General features: G+C 49.1%; 1 protein-coding gene across 2 annotated transcripts in view; it reads left to right on the top strand.

The window, feature by feature from the left end:
- DNAAF8 (dynein axonemal assembly factor 8) overlaps positions 1 to 16,466 on the top strand; it is a 1,512,143-nt gene that overhangs the window by 1,235,004 nt on the left and 260,673 nt on the right. For both annotated transcript variants that reach the window (XM_069646874.1, XM_069646873.1), the window contains exon 25: positions 4,229 to 4,424. In XM_069646874.1, coding sequence (XP_069502975.1) covers positions 4,229 to 4,424 — 196 coding nt within the window. The remainder of the gene's footprint in view (positions 1 to 4,228; positions 4,425 to 16,466) is intronic.

Genomic DNA, 16,466 nt, shown 5'->3' on the forward strand with positions numbered 1-16,466 from the left:
AAAAGTATTCTCATGATTCATGGGTCAAGTTTGTTTTGCTTGCATGGTGCGTTTTCTTCTTTCAGCTTCCCCCCTAGTAATTCCTGTTACTTCCCATCTCTCCTATTGCTCTTTTCAGTGGATTTACGACAAGTTTCCACTTGAAAAAGGGAGGATGTGTCAGATTTTATTCACAAGAGCCACTGCCCTGCAGGCAATTGGATGGCAGGGGGGCCACATTCCTCCCCCTAGCACCGTCACTGTTCCTAATTTGAAGAAAACAGATACTCTTTGGGAACAAACTACATTTTACAGCCTGCAATATGCAGTGCTGAGTGGGAGCAGCAGCTTTACCACATAGTGTAAGCCTACTGGTCACCAACGCTGGTGCGAAGGCTGCAAATAGCCAGTGAGTTGCTACCCAACATCTGTGGTCATAGCTTTTTCCTTGAATCTGGGGAAATAACTGCACACTTGGGTTGTGGAAATACACTACTAGCTGCTTTGCGCCACACTGCTGCTTTTTACTACACACCCTCCAAAATCATTGGTGCCTTTAATTCAAGAGCCAAGCAAAATTCCCAGAATTCCCCATAGGCATAGACAAACACTTGGTATGGCACGAAATGAGAGACTCTCATCTAAAGGCTGCCATTGTAGTTAAGGCAGGATTCAAGGGTCCAACCCTCTGCTGTGCCAGATAAACTACAGGTGTACACATTTAAATGTTCTACACTCTGGAAAGTGCTGCAAAGGTGCACCGGTCCTGTATGAAAAGTGCCGCTCCCTGGTTTCCTGCCACCACCTGGTTATAACAAGGTACTAAGAGCAACTCTGCTACCGAATTTCTATAAACATGCCTTTCCTTTCAATGTTTCATTACCATGGACCACTTTGGTGGGTATGCAGATTATCAATTTACACTTTCATCCCCACTATCAAATGTTCCAAAATGCTTCTGTGTGCTCCTGGTTACCAGGCACTATTCAATGTTGTTCATGTGTTATTCATATGTAAGTTAAATAACCCAATTCATTGTGCAGTAAAATGCACATTTTCAATACATTGCTATGCCTGGGTGCTCATGTTAATTTGGGGGAGATGATAATGCCCCTCCAATGAATTTATTAACCAGCCACCACCAACTTTTAATCATTTAAAATGTCATTACAACACCAGGAACCACCTCGTCCACCAACACCAAAAGTTGCCTCTGCCTCTAGCTGAGACCTCTGAGGCACTTCTAAACAACATTCAGCCTCTGGTTGCCCCAGGAGCAACTAGACAGAGGTTGAGAGTAAGGGCAGTAAGTACCTCAGAGATGCCAGCCACCAATCCTGGCCACATGCATGAGCTCCAATTCTGGACTGCAGAGGATAAGGAATACAGATAGGGTGGCCTTCAAGGACTGAGAGAGGTGTTCCAGGGATTCTCTTTTTCTATATGCCTTGTGCAAACATTGGGAATCAGGGACGTATATGTCAGCCAGAGCTGTGAAGATATTTGGTCAACTTTCTGAAGTGCAGAAGGGGCTTAAATCATAGCTCCACCCGATCAGTTTGTGTGATCGTGGGCAAATTATTTGATCTCACTGTGCCATATCTGTAAAAATTGGCACATAAGGTATCTGATTTATGTTGGGGCGGGGAGGCAGGATACCTGTCATGGAATAATTTGCTTTAAAGTGCACTCTTTAGAACCATTATATTCATGTTGTGCTGGTAGTGTGAGTTGGGTTAACTTGCTATTCTTGCTCGGTGGAAAATGAGGGCCACTTTAAAAATAATTTCCAGGGCCACTTTTGGTTCCCAGTCCACCCCTGTAGACTGAGGGGGATTCCATTACAACTTCATTGCATCATCTTGTGCTGGAAGTGATGCCATCCACATTAATACTCAAAGCCGCCGGCACCATTTTCCCTCAGTTCCTTTTTTACACTGCAATGCTCAATAATGTTCTTCAGACACTTTAGTAATTTGCCAATTTCTTGCTTTTTTCTCTGTCACTTCCTCAATTGTCTTTCATTGCCTTCCAAGAGTGTCACTGTTTGTGATGGATGCACTCTGTGTCTTATTTTACTTAGCAAAGACCATAATGCCAAATAGTGCAGATCCTTTTAGACCATGACCCACAGGTTGATAAGGTGGGTTGTGGCAAGTATTTGTATGGCCTCTTCTTAGGTGTCGTCTTCCAAGAAATCTACTTGAGGGACCCCCATTAGATATGTTTAAGTGAACACAAAGCTCCTTTATTCGACGGCCGGTTGTGTTCTATAGAGACGTAGAAGGAAAGCAAGAAGAAGAGATACCACTGCTCTACGAGCAAGTGTTTTTTGCACATTTACTTCTCTTCTCGAAGATGGCACAGAAGGCTACATTTAGGGTCAGACATCTCTGAACAAAATCTAAAATTGGATAAGAGACCTTCCTTTCTCCACCTCATCTTGTATTCCCGAGGAATGGGATTCTTTTAGGGAAGCCATGCTGAATGTATTTCAGAAGGTGACTGAAAATGTAAAGCAAACTATCTCTGCTGCATCACAAAAGGACCGCTCTGAGAAAGGTGTACACTGCTCCTGCACACATCTGAACTTCTGGTAAGCAGATGGGTGGGCCAGACTCGTCGGCTTCTTTGGTCCGACTTCTGCCCCACTTGGCACCATCCTCCTCCAGGGTCTCTAACATGCCGGTCTCTTCAGAGAGGGCTCTATCTGCACCATTATACTCGATGCCCGTCATCTGTGCTTATGCCCTTGGTTGAGCTATTGATGATTGACTCCTACTCAGCTGTATGTTTCTTATGAGTCCTTTTATAATGCCCATGACAGGGACACCCCATTTAAGAAGATCATGGACATTTCTGAATAGGAGGAAGCAGAGGAAGTGGATGATGACATATGTTGTGGGCCTGAACCCCTAACTGGAGTGCCTATAACTGGATCACCGAAGGAGCTCCTCAATTAGAAATTGGAGGACCTGCAAGAGGGTAGTGGTGTTTACACATCCCCTGACTCAGAGAGGATCTGGTGTCGGCTCTGAGCCCCAAAATTGGTTCTCACTAATGGATTGCATTCCCCCAACTATTTCACATCTTGGATACTTCATAGGCAGTGACAGCTGGCACTGGAAACATTTTCACCACCAGTGGTTAAGGTGTGCCTCAACGCACATCCTCAAAGGTCCACTCCTTGGCTCCAGAAGTAATGGCATCGAGCTCATATGTAGGGCACACCATGCCCCATCAATTCACTTTTTTCTTTCTGTGTGCACAACACACTGCATAGTTGAGAAAAATGTCTGTTTCTGCTCAGGCCTCTAGATTCCAGCGGTGCAGGGACTGCATGTCTAAGGTCACTATAAAAAAGCCTTATAATGTTTGTATGTGGTGTTAGTATATTGATCACAAGGTCTAGGACTTTGTTTCCAGCCAGGCATGAGCCAAAAACCCATTTATGAATGTATTGCGAAATTGGATATTGTTTGGCCCCCAGGATTGGGATCTGGACGTGGGCCTTATGTTTCTCATGAGCTCTCCTTTCAAGCTGTTCCATTCTTGTTCATTTTCATCTAAGAATCTTAACTCTCAAAATTATTTTTCTGGTGGTCATTATATCGGGCAAAAGAGTGAGTAAGTTACATGCTCTATCTAACCCCCTTATCTGACTTTTTTCAGGGAGAAAGTTACAGTGAGGATTTAACCCTCGTTTTTGCCCAAGGTATTCTGAATGTCCCCTATGTCAAAACATAACTCGTCTATATTTTACCCGCCTCCTTGGCATTCAAAGAAAGCGGAATGATTTCATCAAATAGAGCCCAAAAAGCCATACGTTTTTATGTGACCAGATGTGAAGATTCCAGGAAAGATGACCAACTCTTGTTTCCAAACAGTTTCTTGTGAGGAAAAATGGCACCTGTGGCTCACTTGTGAGGGTGATAATTACAATATGCACCTCTTATGGGGACATTACCAACTTGGGCCTCTAACTTGGGCCATGGCCCCTTACCATCCGGCAATTTCCCCCCTTATTACTCTACATTGCTTAATTGATTTTGTCTTATACTAGGCAGTTTCAATTACTGTTTTGTGGGATTTGCTTCCATTAATCCGAAAAGAGGGGAACTAAGGACTACCAGGAGAAGAGTCAATGATGTCAGTAAATTGTAATTTATCTTACTTTAACATACCTGTTGCTGAAAAGGTTTTAAAGGTAAACTTTATTAACTCCTATTTTTGGCCTTTTGTTTCCTAGGATCTGGTGCAATTGCAGGAGCATTGCAGCTACCTCACGTCTGACCTCTCTCTCGTGCTTTGCCTTCAACGACAGAATGCTGTGAAAAAGCTACTTGATCTTCTGGGGCCAGAAAACCCCAATGAAGCCCAGGCCCAGGATCAGTTCCTCTGGAGAGGACAATATGGAATCAATCCAGTACAAAACGGCTTTTATGGTATGTCATGAAGCATTCTGGGAGGTTATTTATTTTGTAGTAGAGCACTGAGTGGTAATTGATTACCATTGAAGGGGAATGGGTTGCAATGGAAGTGGATGTTGCTTTCTTTGTTGATGAGACAATAGTTGGTAACATAGTTGATGATAGCAGACAAGTCTTGATCTCAAATAAATGTATTGGATATAGCCATGTAGGCCATTGCTTGGTAAACGAGTTAGTAGTATATCAAAGTGTCAGTGTTCGGTTATGTTGTTATTGGCATTTGTTTAGTGATATTATCTTGGTGCTTGCTTGTTGTAGATTAATGTTCTCATTTAGTAAGCAATTTTGGAACACTAAATGGTCCCTGGTTTTACAAGAAGATCAAGGGTATACCAGAGGCAGCTTTCCAAGAATGAAAAGGCACGCCCTTCAGACCAAACTTTCCTGGTTTTAGGCATGGTTGGAAATAGCCATGGGCGTAATTTTAGGGGGGGGACAGGGGGTTTTTTCTTTTTTAAAAATAGGGCAAACTTTGCCCTAGTGCTATTACCGTGCAATGTTGCACTTGCACCGGTGCAAAAAAGATGCATGTTCACTCCATTTTTGCACCACAGCAAAGTTTGCCCTAGTGCTAATGCTATTAGCACTAGGGCATTCTTTGCCTGGATACAAAAAGGCATCCAAAATTTAGATTTTTTGCACTAGGGAAATGTTTGCCCTGGTGCTTTTAGTATGCCAAACTGCACTTGTTGTGGTGCAATGGTTTTCTAATGTGTGCCATTGTTTTTAAAAATAGGGCAAACTTTGCCCTAGTGCTATTACCGTGCAATGTTGCACTTGCACCGGTGCAAAGTTTCTGTAATTTGGCCCCAGGTAGGAAGTTTTAAGATTTGGTATATTAATATGAGAAGCCATAACTCTCCTAATAAAAGGGTTTAACTACTGAGGGAGCTGATAAAAGAGGGAGTTCACGTGGTAGACTACGGGTAAATTATCTAATTGCTTGGGCCCAATTTAGACTAAAACATAAAGGTTATCAATGCAGTTCCATTCCTCATCCACAGTCAAAAAACCACAGGTGGCGATACAATTCCACAGAAGGCCTAACTTTAAGAACGATGCATGAAAGACTTGGATGGGAGATATAGCATAATCAAGGGCCAGATTAGATCTTTCAAATACACTTTTGCTTCGTTCTGTGCTCCCACGTCGCAGCAGAACAAGTTCATGCTAACCTTCCTGAAGGTTTCTTCTCTTCCTTCCTTGCGTATCTTAGATTCCCTCATGCGCTGACTACCCACCCCCGAAGCCTCAAACCACCGGAGCCCGCTCACATTGTTCCTGGCGGGCATCGATTTTATCTTTGCAGGCTCTCGCTTCCGATGTACTTTTTTCCTGCATGTGGTTAATGGCTCCTTGTGATGGCTCTACCTATGTAAACTTTACTTTGAATGGATTGTGTCCTCCCACGTATTCCTCATCTTATGATAATTATCTCCAACTTCAGCTGCTTCGGAAAATATTTTTCAACAGGGGGCACTGTGTGCCGTCTCGTCGAGTCGATGTCCCTCGAGGTTCTCCGTTCAACGTCATCATAAGTATAATTAGCGCACGCAGCGCCCGTTGGCTTCAGTTCTGTTTTTCTGAGCTAACGCTTCAAGAGAATTACAGCGCGCTTCGGTTCTTCTGTGAAAATAGTGATTTTCGTTTTACAATGTCTTCTTTGTCGACACCATCAACGCCAAAATCGGGCTTCAAGAAGTGCCAAGACTGCAGGTCCAAGATGTCGATCACCGACCCCCACTGCGCATGTCAGTGGTGTCTGGGTTCCGGACACCGTACCTCTGACTGCGGCTCCCGTCAGGCGATGACCGAGAAGGCTCTCAGGGAGCGTGAAGGTAAATTGGCAGTGGGGAGGTTGCCTTCGAAGTCTCCTTCAAAGAGTTGAAAAAAGACTGATGAGTCTAGGGATTCTTCTCGACATAAAAAATGCAAACTGTCTTTATCGAGAAGTCGATCACGCCATTCTTCCTCATCGTCTTAGAATAAGGACAAGAAAAGGCATCACACGTCACCTTCGACCTCCAGTGATTCCTCGACTGAGGTAATCAGGTGTCCTACGAAATCAGATTCCCCTGCAAAATGGGACGCATTTCATAGCGAGATGCTTAAAACTTTCGAGAATGCGGACTCAACCCCCTCGAAGGCCAAGCAGCAAAACCCATGCCCCTGTCGCTCCGCAAAAGAACGACAAAGAGAAGTCGAAGACAAAATCTTCGAAACCGAGCCTTAAGCCAGTTTCTGCATCGAGAAAGTTCTTGATCCGATGAAAAATCGTCGAGGGCTTCGACGAGTCAGGAACCTAGCCCATCTAGGGTTCCGTCCAAGAAACACAAGAAGTCGACAACTTCGACGCCTTTGGCGACTCAGTCGGCGTCGGAACAGTTGATGCCGAAGTAGACGCCAACTAAATCGGCACTGATTTCAAAGCTGTTGTCGACGACTACTTCGAAATTGTCGAAGCCAGTAGTGGTGCAGGAAAAGATTTTCAAACCTTTACCTAAAAAGGACTATTTTAAGTCTTTGTCAGCCATATATGAGGAAGATCAACCCTCTGATGACAACACACCACCTTTTGGGCTTCAGTTCGGCACCCCTAATGTGCCAGAGGAACTAATCACTGATGAGTCCAGGGTAAGAGATTTATATGACAACTTTAAGTCAGCCAGTGGGTTGGATACCTTGCCAGTGTTAGAGTTTGGCAAACCAGACCCAACTGAACATACTGATTCTTCATAGAGAAAACTCATGGGAAAGGTTATAGAGTTTTTAGGATGGAGTAGGCCTACTCCTTCTTTTGAACAAGATAACATGACGGACATCTTTGACCAGGGTCCTCAGAGAGACCCAATTTTGCCCTTTCATAGAGTGTTACAGAAAAGGGTCTTCGCAAATTGGGAGACACCAGAAACTGCGGCTGCAGTAAATAAAAACTTTGCAAAGAAATACAGACTATCCAGCAGCGACCTGCAGTATCTTACTAAACATCCAACACCATAAAGTTTGGTGGTTCAGGCTGCTACATCTACCAAGCAGTCAGCATACCCATCCATCCCTCCTGATAGGGATGATAAGAGAGTGGACGCACGGGCGAGAAATGTTTTCACAGCTGGTAGTATAGTATTAAAGTCTACAAATGTGACCTGTACATTATCAAGATTTACGTTTACCCTGTGGGACTGTGTTGATATGGCAGCTGACCACATCCCAGAAGGAGAGGAAAGAGACAGCTTTCTGGCAATCATCAGGGATGGTAAAGAGGCAATGGGTGAGTGTCTCCAGTCAGGTTTGGATACTGCAGACAGCATCAGCAGATCCATGGCAGCTAGCACAGTGTTGCTCAAATTTGCGTGATTGAGGAAATCAGGGTTTGCACCAGATGTTCAAGCTAGACTACTCAACATGCCTTTTGACAGCTCAAGGCTGTTTGGCAGCAAGGCGGATGAGAGTTTGGAAAAGCTGCAGACCTCAAAGGCGGCTGCTAAATCCCTTAGCGCTGCCATTAGACAGCCTCAATAACCCTACCCGTGCTCATCTTCCTGAATGGGTAAGTTCTTTCTATTCTACTTCTCATTTGGAGGAGGAAGAAGACAAGCAGGTCAAAGGGGCCAGAAAAGATTCCCTCGTGGTGGACGAGGGCGAGGTGCTAAGTCAGCCCAAGCAGCAGCAGCCTTAGCAACAACCGCTGCTTCAGCTACCTCTAAACTACTCTGAGGCCTTTACTCACAAGACACCAGTGGGAGGCAGACTTATTCAGCATCTGAGCGAATGGCGAGGCATTACTTCAGATGCTTGGGCTCTGGAAACTGTAGCCCAAGGTTACTGCCTTCCTTTCCAAAAAAGGCCTCAGGGTCATCCACTGGGGAACAAAATTCTGGATCCGCTCCTTCTGCAGGAAATGTTGAACCTTCTAGAGAAAGGTGCAATAGAACATGTACCTGTAGCGGAAAGGAACAAGGGTTGGTATTCCCCATACTTTCTGATCCACAAAAAGGACAGAGGATTGAGACCCATCTTGGACTTAAGAAACTTGAACAAGTTCCTCAGGAAGGACAAGTTCAAGATGGTTACCCTTTTTCAGATCCTTCAGGCTCTCCAACTCCAAGACAGGATGGTATCATTGGACTTTCAGGATGCTTACTTTCATGTGCCTATCCATCTCAAACACAGAAAGTGCCTGAGGTTCGTGGTTGGCAGTTCTCATGATCAGTTTCAAGTTCTGTCATTCGGGCTGACCTCCGCCCGAGGGTTTTCACAAAGTTGATGGCGGTGGTGGCAGCGAGTCTCAGGAGAGGGGGGATTCATGTAAACCCCTACCTGGACAATTGGCTGATCAGGGTTTGTTCACCCGAGCAAGCCTGGGAACATCTCAGCATAACCTGCCACTCGCTCCACAGACTGGGCTTCTCCCTCAAGTACAAGAAGTCACACATGATACTATCTCAAAGACTCCAATTCATTGGAGCAGTCCTGGATGCATCCTCGGGGAAAGCCTCGCCACCCGAAGTGAGAGCTCAAAACATTCTGCAGATGGTTACCAAATTCCAGAGTGCCCAGCATCTGCCAGCCTTCGATTTTATGAGGTTGCTCGGTCTCATGGCATCTTGCATTTTCCTGGTACCAGAGGCTCGCCTGAGAATGAGATCCCTCCAATGGGCTCTCAGGACTCAGTGGTCCCAGTTCTCAGGCAGAATGTCAGACCACCTGCAAGTTCCAAGCAGAGTTGCTCAGGACCTTCTGTGGTGGGCTTGCAAAGACAACATTCTCAAGGGAGAATCTTTTTGGCAGCCATGGCCAGAGATAACGGTAGTGACGGACACCTCACTCACGGGGTGGGTAGCCCGCACCAAGTGTAGAGTAGTGCCAAGGTGGTGAGCACATAAAGGGAGATAATGAGGATTGCATGGAAGACATATGGATGTTGGAGACATGAATTCACCACAGGTGGTTGCTCTAAAGAGATTATATGGGAAGTTTTTAAATCTCAACAAATTTGGGTAAAATGCATAAAGAATGAATCACGTGTGACACAGTGTTTTATTGTTATATTACAAAGCCAAGTAGTAAATGCATGGAATTTGGAGGAAAGGGATATCAAGAAACAAAGATAACATATTTATGTAGACCTACAATTTCTTCTTTGCCTTCTATGTCCACGCTTGAAAATGTAACCTTATCCCCCTGATGTGGAACAATCCCTGATTCACTTATTATGCAGTATTTATAGTACACAAAATATTTGTCCTGATTGCATTTGTAAATTCACGTTTGAATTGTATAACACCATATGTTCACTGTTTTGAACCAATGTAATGTAGAAAAGGTGATATATTGGCCCTGAAGAAGACATGTGTTTTTAAAGGTTGAAACACATGTTCGCAAGATTATACCTAAGCTAAGGTGAGGCTGTCCCTCGGGATTGCTTATTTAAAGCCTTTTCTTCTTTGTGAACTATTTACCTTGCTGCTAGTACTTTGGTGCTAACCCCTTTTGATATACATTGCTTTGATTGCGTGCTGTTTTAATTCAGTGTGTGTGATTTTAACTTTAGGACGCCGACCTTGCGGTCAAGTCCTCTTTCTAGTTCTGAAGTGGGCAGATTCTCTGCCTCACATCCTGATTCCTCCGGCCTCTTAATGTGCTTGGGGTCCCACTCGCATGAAAGCTAAGGTGAGGCTGTCCCTCGGGATTCCCAATTTAAAGCCTTTTACTTCTTTGTGAACTATTTACCTTGCTGCCAGTACTTTGGTGCTAATGCCTTTTGATATACATTGCTTTTACTGCGTGCTGTTTTAATTCAGTGTGTGTGATTTTAACTTTAGGACGCCGCCTCGTGGTCAAGTCCTCTTTCTAGTTCTGAAGTGGGTGGATTCTCTGCCTCACTTCCTGATTAATGAGCTGGGGGACTTGCCTGCGCAGTGGACGGGTGCAGCAGACGGGCGCAGCGGACGGGCGCAGCGGGCACGCTACCGGTACTGCTACCAAGACAATTAATTTGTCTCCGGAACTCTCCGATAGCCCTGGCCCCTAGCTCCACTAGATGGCCTAAGGGATTTCTGAAATGCTTTAATGCCCAGAGAACGAATGGGAACAAACTCCACTGTGGGTTATTAAATATTCGCTCCCTTGCTGCACATTCTATGGAATGTTATGATTTAATATCCAACCTGGGACTGGATTTTGTATTCCTGACGGAGACCTGGCTGAATGAGAGATCTGGCCCTGCCATTGTGCAATCTCTTCCCCTTAACTATGATTTGATACATGTTGACCGGAAGGCTACCCATCCTGGAGGTGGACTGGCGATCATCCATAACACTAAATGTAAAGTTAATTACTCTATTCCCCACCATACCCTCAAAATGGAATGTCTTAATGCCTGTATTCGGGTTTCTCCTACATCTACACTCTCAGTGCTGCTGATATACTGGACCCTTGGGGTCGACAGTATTTTCTGTGCTGATTTTCAGGCTCTGGCACTGGAATTGCAGATCCAATACCCCAATCTTATAGTTATGGGTGATTTTAATCTCCCTAACAACCTTGCTATTAGTGGGCATGTGGAAAAATTCCTGCATATGATGAGGGATTTAGGTCTTAGTCAATGGGTTACTAAACCCACCCATGACCGGGGCAATATTCTTGATCTAGTCTTTGCTTCCGAGAAGTCGATCACCTTGTCTCCTCCCATTCCTATTATCTGGTCCGATCACTGTTTGGTACCTTTTACTATTCTCCAGCCTGCTCCCAACTGTTTGCAACCTAAGCCAGCGATTTCGAAACATAGCTGGCACAGGGTACTTACTTCTTCGATAACTACCACCTTGCTAACCCATTGCAGCCTGTCTGCTCAGTGCTCTCTCCCTGTACTTGAGTCTGCCTTTTCCGCCACCGCAGTCCTGCTGGCTCCTCTTAGGATGTGTAAGCAGAAAGCGCATCCTTCTGAACCATGGTATACCGATCAGCTTAAGGCTGAGAAGTTACGATGTAGACAAGCTGAGAGAAAATGGAGGGTTGACTATTCTGCAGAGACTAAGTCTGTCTTTCATCGTGAGCTTAGTGCTTATCATAAGCTAGTTATCGAGGCAAAGAAAGCTTCTCCAGCATGGGGTCTGGCATGGATTCACATGCTCATGAATATTCCCGGTCGTCAGGCCGGGAATCCTCGGTATAGAAAAAATCAGTATCAGTTTCGTTTCTGATCTGTCTTTCTCAGTAGTTACCAATCACTGGTCTCTGGGTCATACTGCCCCCAGCCAATGACTGCCCTCTCCCTAAGCCCCACCCCTGGCAGCCATCCTCAGATTTTTACTGCACGTTCAAGTGTTGGGAGTCCTCGTGCTTAGCTCTCGAGCTTTTGCTGCGTTTTTGCGCTTTTTTCAGGAGATTTTCTCATTTTTTCGGTTAAAAGAGCCTCAAGCTCCACCGTTTCTACTTCCGATCAACTGGGATCCATTTCGGAGTTTACTACGCCCCTCAAGGGTGAAGATTTCGTCAAGTTACGCTTTTGGAGGATTCCAGAAGTTCCGAGGCCTACCCCGGACATGGCCCAGGAGAAAGGGAGCTCGACGCCCGGGAAGCTATTCTGGACCTGCCCTGGATGCCAGCTTCAGAACGTTTTCAAGGAGGACGAGCATTCGTTATGCCGCTACTGTCTCCATGAGGACAAGACGCACAAGGAAAAGGACTGCGCGTTTTGTGGAAACATGTCGGAGCGGACCATGAAGGATCGCCACCTCTGTCTCGCCAACTGGCTGGAAGGTAAGAGCCCGCCAGGCGAGAAGAAGAAGAAGAAGTCCGAGCGGTCTTCTAAGTCCTGTGAGGGTGCTCCGGCGATGGGGGCCCAACAAAAGGCTAAGCACCGCGAGTCCGCGGGCAACGGGAGCGCCGAACGGTCAGGCTCCTTGGCTGCCAGGCAGGGCGCACCCTCCCCGGCGCCATCAACCACGAGCCAATGCTCTGGCTCGGGTAAGAGGAAGTCCGAGAACCCGGCGAAGCTTCTGGAGAGGCCTCGGTCGATCTCGAAGACTCCGGCAGAGGGGGAGCGAGGCTCGGACCCTCCCCCGAAGGTGAAGGCCCCTGGCATACAGAAGGTGATGTTGGCCGTGATTCACCCTGCTAGGACCTCGATTGAGGATGTCGCCGCGGCCCTGGCTCAGCCTGTGGAGGCTACACCAGTGGAGGCGCCCTCAGGTACCAGAGTCTCCCTGCCACCGCGGAGAGAGTCGTCTTTCAGGCCCATCGAGAAGACCCCCACGAAGTCCTCGTTGGAAAAGGGGGGAGGGGGTGGTGGCCGTCATGGATACGGACACGACCTCTGAAGAGGAGCTCATCCAAGTCATGGAGGAGACCCAGCCCATCGGGAGGGACTCGACGAGGGCGACGACGAGGGCGACGGTGACGCAGACGAGGCTCCTCAAGAGCCCTCGCGCCCGTCGTTTCCGGCGCCGCAGGACACCTCCGCGGCCATTTTGTCAGACATCCAGTCCTTATTCTCGGAGATAAGGAGTAGGTTGCCCCTTCCCCCGACGGAGGAGCCTGAGCCAGACCCAACGGAGGATCCGGAGCCAGGACCTTCGGGGAGCCCACCGCCTAAGAGGAGGAGAACGCATCCTAGGCCTCCTCTCCCGCCTCTGCGGCCTTCTCTGCCTTCCCCCCGGTCCACTACCCACGGGGATTATACAGGCATGGACACGACTACGACGGGTACGGATGACGACGGAGGCGACGACGGGACGTAACCCCCGTTGCCCCCTGCCCGGGCGTCCCCGCCCGACGAGATTTGATCCTTCCATGCAATGATCTCCAGGGCATCCGAGCTCTTCCAGCTCTGCCCCGAGGAAAAGAAGAAGGAGGGGTTCCTTTACCAGCGGCGCAAGGCTAAAAGGAAGACGGTCCTCGCCGTACCGCTTCTTGATGACATCTGGGATGAGGGGCTCGCCCTCCTCAAGAACCCTGCCACGGCTCCTGCGAAGAGGGACCGGTACGAGAAGTAGTACCGGGTCCCTGACGCTGCCCCCTTGTGCCTTAGGGCGCAACCTACCCCGGACTCGGTCGTTTCGGCGGCGGCCAAGAAGAAAGCGGGGGGGGGCATCGGCCTCGACTTCAACCTCCCCTCCGGACGGCGAGGGTAGGAAACTGGATGCGATGGGACGACGGGTCATCTCATCTGCAGCGACGACCATCAAGACAGCCAACGCCCTGGCCATCGTAGCCCGCTACGACAGGGAGTTGTGGTTTAAGATCGCCCCTCTGTTGGACTTCCTTCCGGATGCCAAAAGGGCTGAGGCCCTGGAAAATCTTGCAGGAAGGTGAGATTGCCTCGGACCATGCCATTACGGTGGCTACAGACATCGCCGACACGAGTTTCCATCAGTTGGGCAACGGCTTTTGCCTGAGACGACGAGGATGGCTCAGGGCGACGGATTTCCGCCAGGACGTTCAGACCAAGGTTTTGGACATGCCCTTCGATGGGAACAACCTTTTTGGCAAGGCGGTTGATGAATCCCTTCAGGCGATCAAGACGGACACGGAGACGGCCCGTGCACTGGGGGTGCTCCAACAGCGACGGCCGTCCTTTCGGAGCTCCGGAGGCAGACAGGGTGCCTCCAAGGGAGCCGGCAGCAGCTCCTCTACTTACCGTCAAGCGGCAAGGTCTTCGTCGCAGGAGGCCTACAGGGGACGCGGCAAGTCAGGTGGATCCCGCCGTCGTCGCCAAGGTGGTCAAGGAGGCAAAGCGGCCTCCAAGCAAGGTTGAACCGTCCGTCGGGTCGGGCCCCCACCGAAGCACCCCGGTGGGAGGCCGGCTGACGAAGTTCGTCGGCGTGTGGGAGTCCATCTCCACCGACCGTTGGGTGCTGGACGCCCTGGCCCTGGGGCACGCCCTCGAGTTCCAGAAGAGGTGCCCCCGCATTCCTCCCGTGGCCAGGAAGGAAAATCACGTCCCTCAACTGCTGTTGGAAGTACGGGCGATGCTCAGGAAAGGTGCCATCGAGCTCGTCCCGAAGAGGCTTCGGGGCTCCAGAGTTTACTCAAGATACTTCCTCATGAGGAAGAAGGCAGGAGGATGGCGTCCCATCCTGGACTTGCGACGACTAAACAAATACATCAAGGCACAGAAGTTCCGGGTGGTCACCCTCCAGCACGTACTGGGACAGCTGGAGGAGGGCGATTTCCTGTCGTCGTTGGACTTGGAGGATGCTTACTTCCACATCCCTATTCTAAAGAGGCACCGAAAGTTCCTCAGGTTCGTGGTCAAAGGGCGGCACTACCAGTTCAAGGCCCTTCCGTTCGGATTAAAATCGGCGCCCAGGGTGTTCACCAAGTGCCTAGCACCGTTGGTGGCGCGGCTGCGCCTGCAGGGGATCCACGTCTACCCCTACCTGGACGACTGGCTCATACGGGCAAGGACAAGGGAGCTCGCCGTGGAACACACTGCGAAGTCCGTCCAGTTGCTCACGGACCTGGGGTTCTCCATCAACTTTCCAAAATCCCACCTGGTCCCATCGCAAGTCGCCCTGTTTCTGGGAGCACATCTCGACATCGTGGCGCGGCGGGCCTCACCGTCGGAGGAAAGGATAAGGACCATCCTAGGAAAGGTGCAACGTCTACTGGCTACGGACGTGGCCAGAGTGAGATCTATCAAGTCCCTCCTCGGAATGATGTCCTCCTGCATTTATCTGGTGCCCCATTGCAGACTTCGGATGCGGCCCTTGCAAGAATTCCTCGACGCCCACTGGATCCAGATGACGGGCAGCTTCGAGGACAGGATCTCGCTCGACGAAATGTTCCGTCAGGCGATACGATGGTGGGGTGTACGCGCTCATCTGACAGCGGGAACAGGCTTCCTAGCCCCGGCCCACCAGGTGACGGTGACGACGGATGCCTCCCTGTAAGGTTGGGGAGCGCACACCGGGGGCCTCCACGCGAGAGGTCTTTGGTGCTCGGAGGAGAAGACTCTCCACATCAACATTTTGGAGCTCCGCGCAGTGTTCTGGGCCCTCAGGTCCTTCCTTCCGTCCCTCATGGGCAGGTGGTGAGGATCTTCACCGACAACACCACCACAATGTTTTACATTCGGAAGCAGGGCGGAACCAGATCCCCTGCCCTGTCCAAGGAAGCCCAGGATCTGTGGCATTGGGCCATCGCCCAAGGGATGTTTCTGGTACCCTTTCATCTGGCAGGGATAAAAAACACCATCGCTGACTCACTCAGCAGGGAGCTGCGCTCGTGCCACGAGTGGGAACTGCGCCAGGATCAAGTGGACCGACTCTTCCGACGATGGGGCGAACCCCAGATCGATCTCTTCGCGACAGCGGCGAACTCCAAGTGCCGGAGGTTCGCCAGCAGGATTCCCCAACCGAGGAGCATGGGCGATGCTTTCTTGTTCCCCTGGGACGGCCTGTTCCTTTATGCATTCCTGCCGTTGCCGTTGCTACTCCGGCTCGTCAACCAGCTCAAGAGGTCCCGGTGCAGGATGATCCTCGTCGCCGTTGACCGAGGCAGATCTGGTTCCCGGACCTTCTGGACTTGTCAGCGTCCACACCAGTGAAGCTGCCGACGGACGCGGATCTTCTCTCCAGAGAAGGAGGCACCATTCTTCATCACGAACCAGAGTCGCTGAACTTGCAGGCCTGGCTCCTGCAGCACTAGAGTTTGGAGGATACGACATCCCAGCCGACTGCAGAGAGGTTCTTGCAAAGGCCAGGGCATCCTCAACTCTCAAGTGCTACGGACACAAATAGAAGAGGTTCTCTGTCTGGTGCCGGGCACAGAAGATTAACCCTCTGCGGATTACGGCCCCTCAAGTATTGCCATACCTACTGTCTTTGGGCAAGGCTGGTCTTTCTCACGCTTCCATCAAGGTACATCTGGCTGCCGTCTCACGTTACACCAGAACTACAGGACGGGCGTCCTTGTGGTCTCATCGTCTGGTGAAGGAATTTATGAAAGGCTGTTCCGATCATTCCCGCCGGTGAAGGCCCATGCCCCGGCCTG

This window comes from Ambystoma mexicanum, chromosome 2q (genome assembly GCF_040938575.1).
Source record: "Ambystoma mexicanum isolate Mex_15411 chromosome 2q, UKY_AmexF1_1, whole genome shotgun sequence".
Lineage (NCBI taxonomy): Eukaryota > Metazoa > Chordata > Amphibia > Caudata > Ambystomatidae > Ambystoma > Ambystoma mexicanum.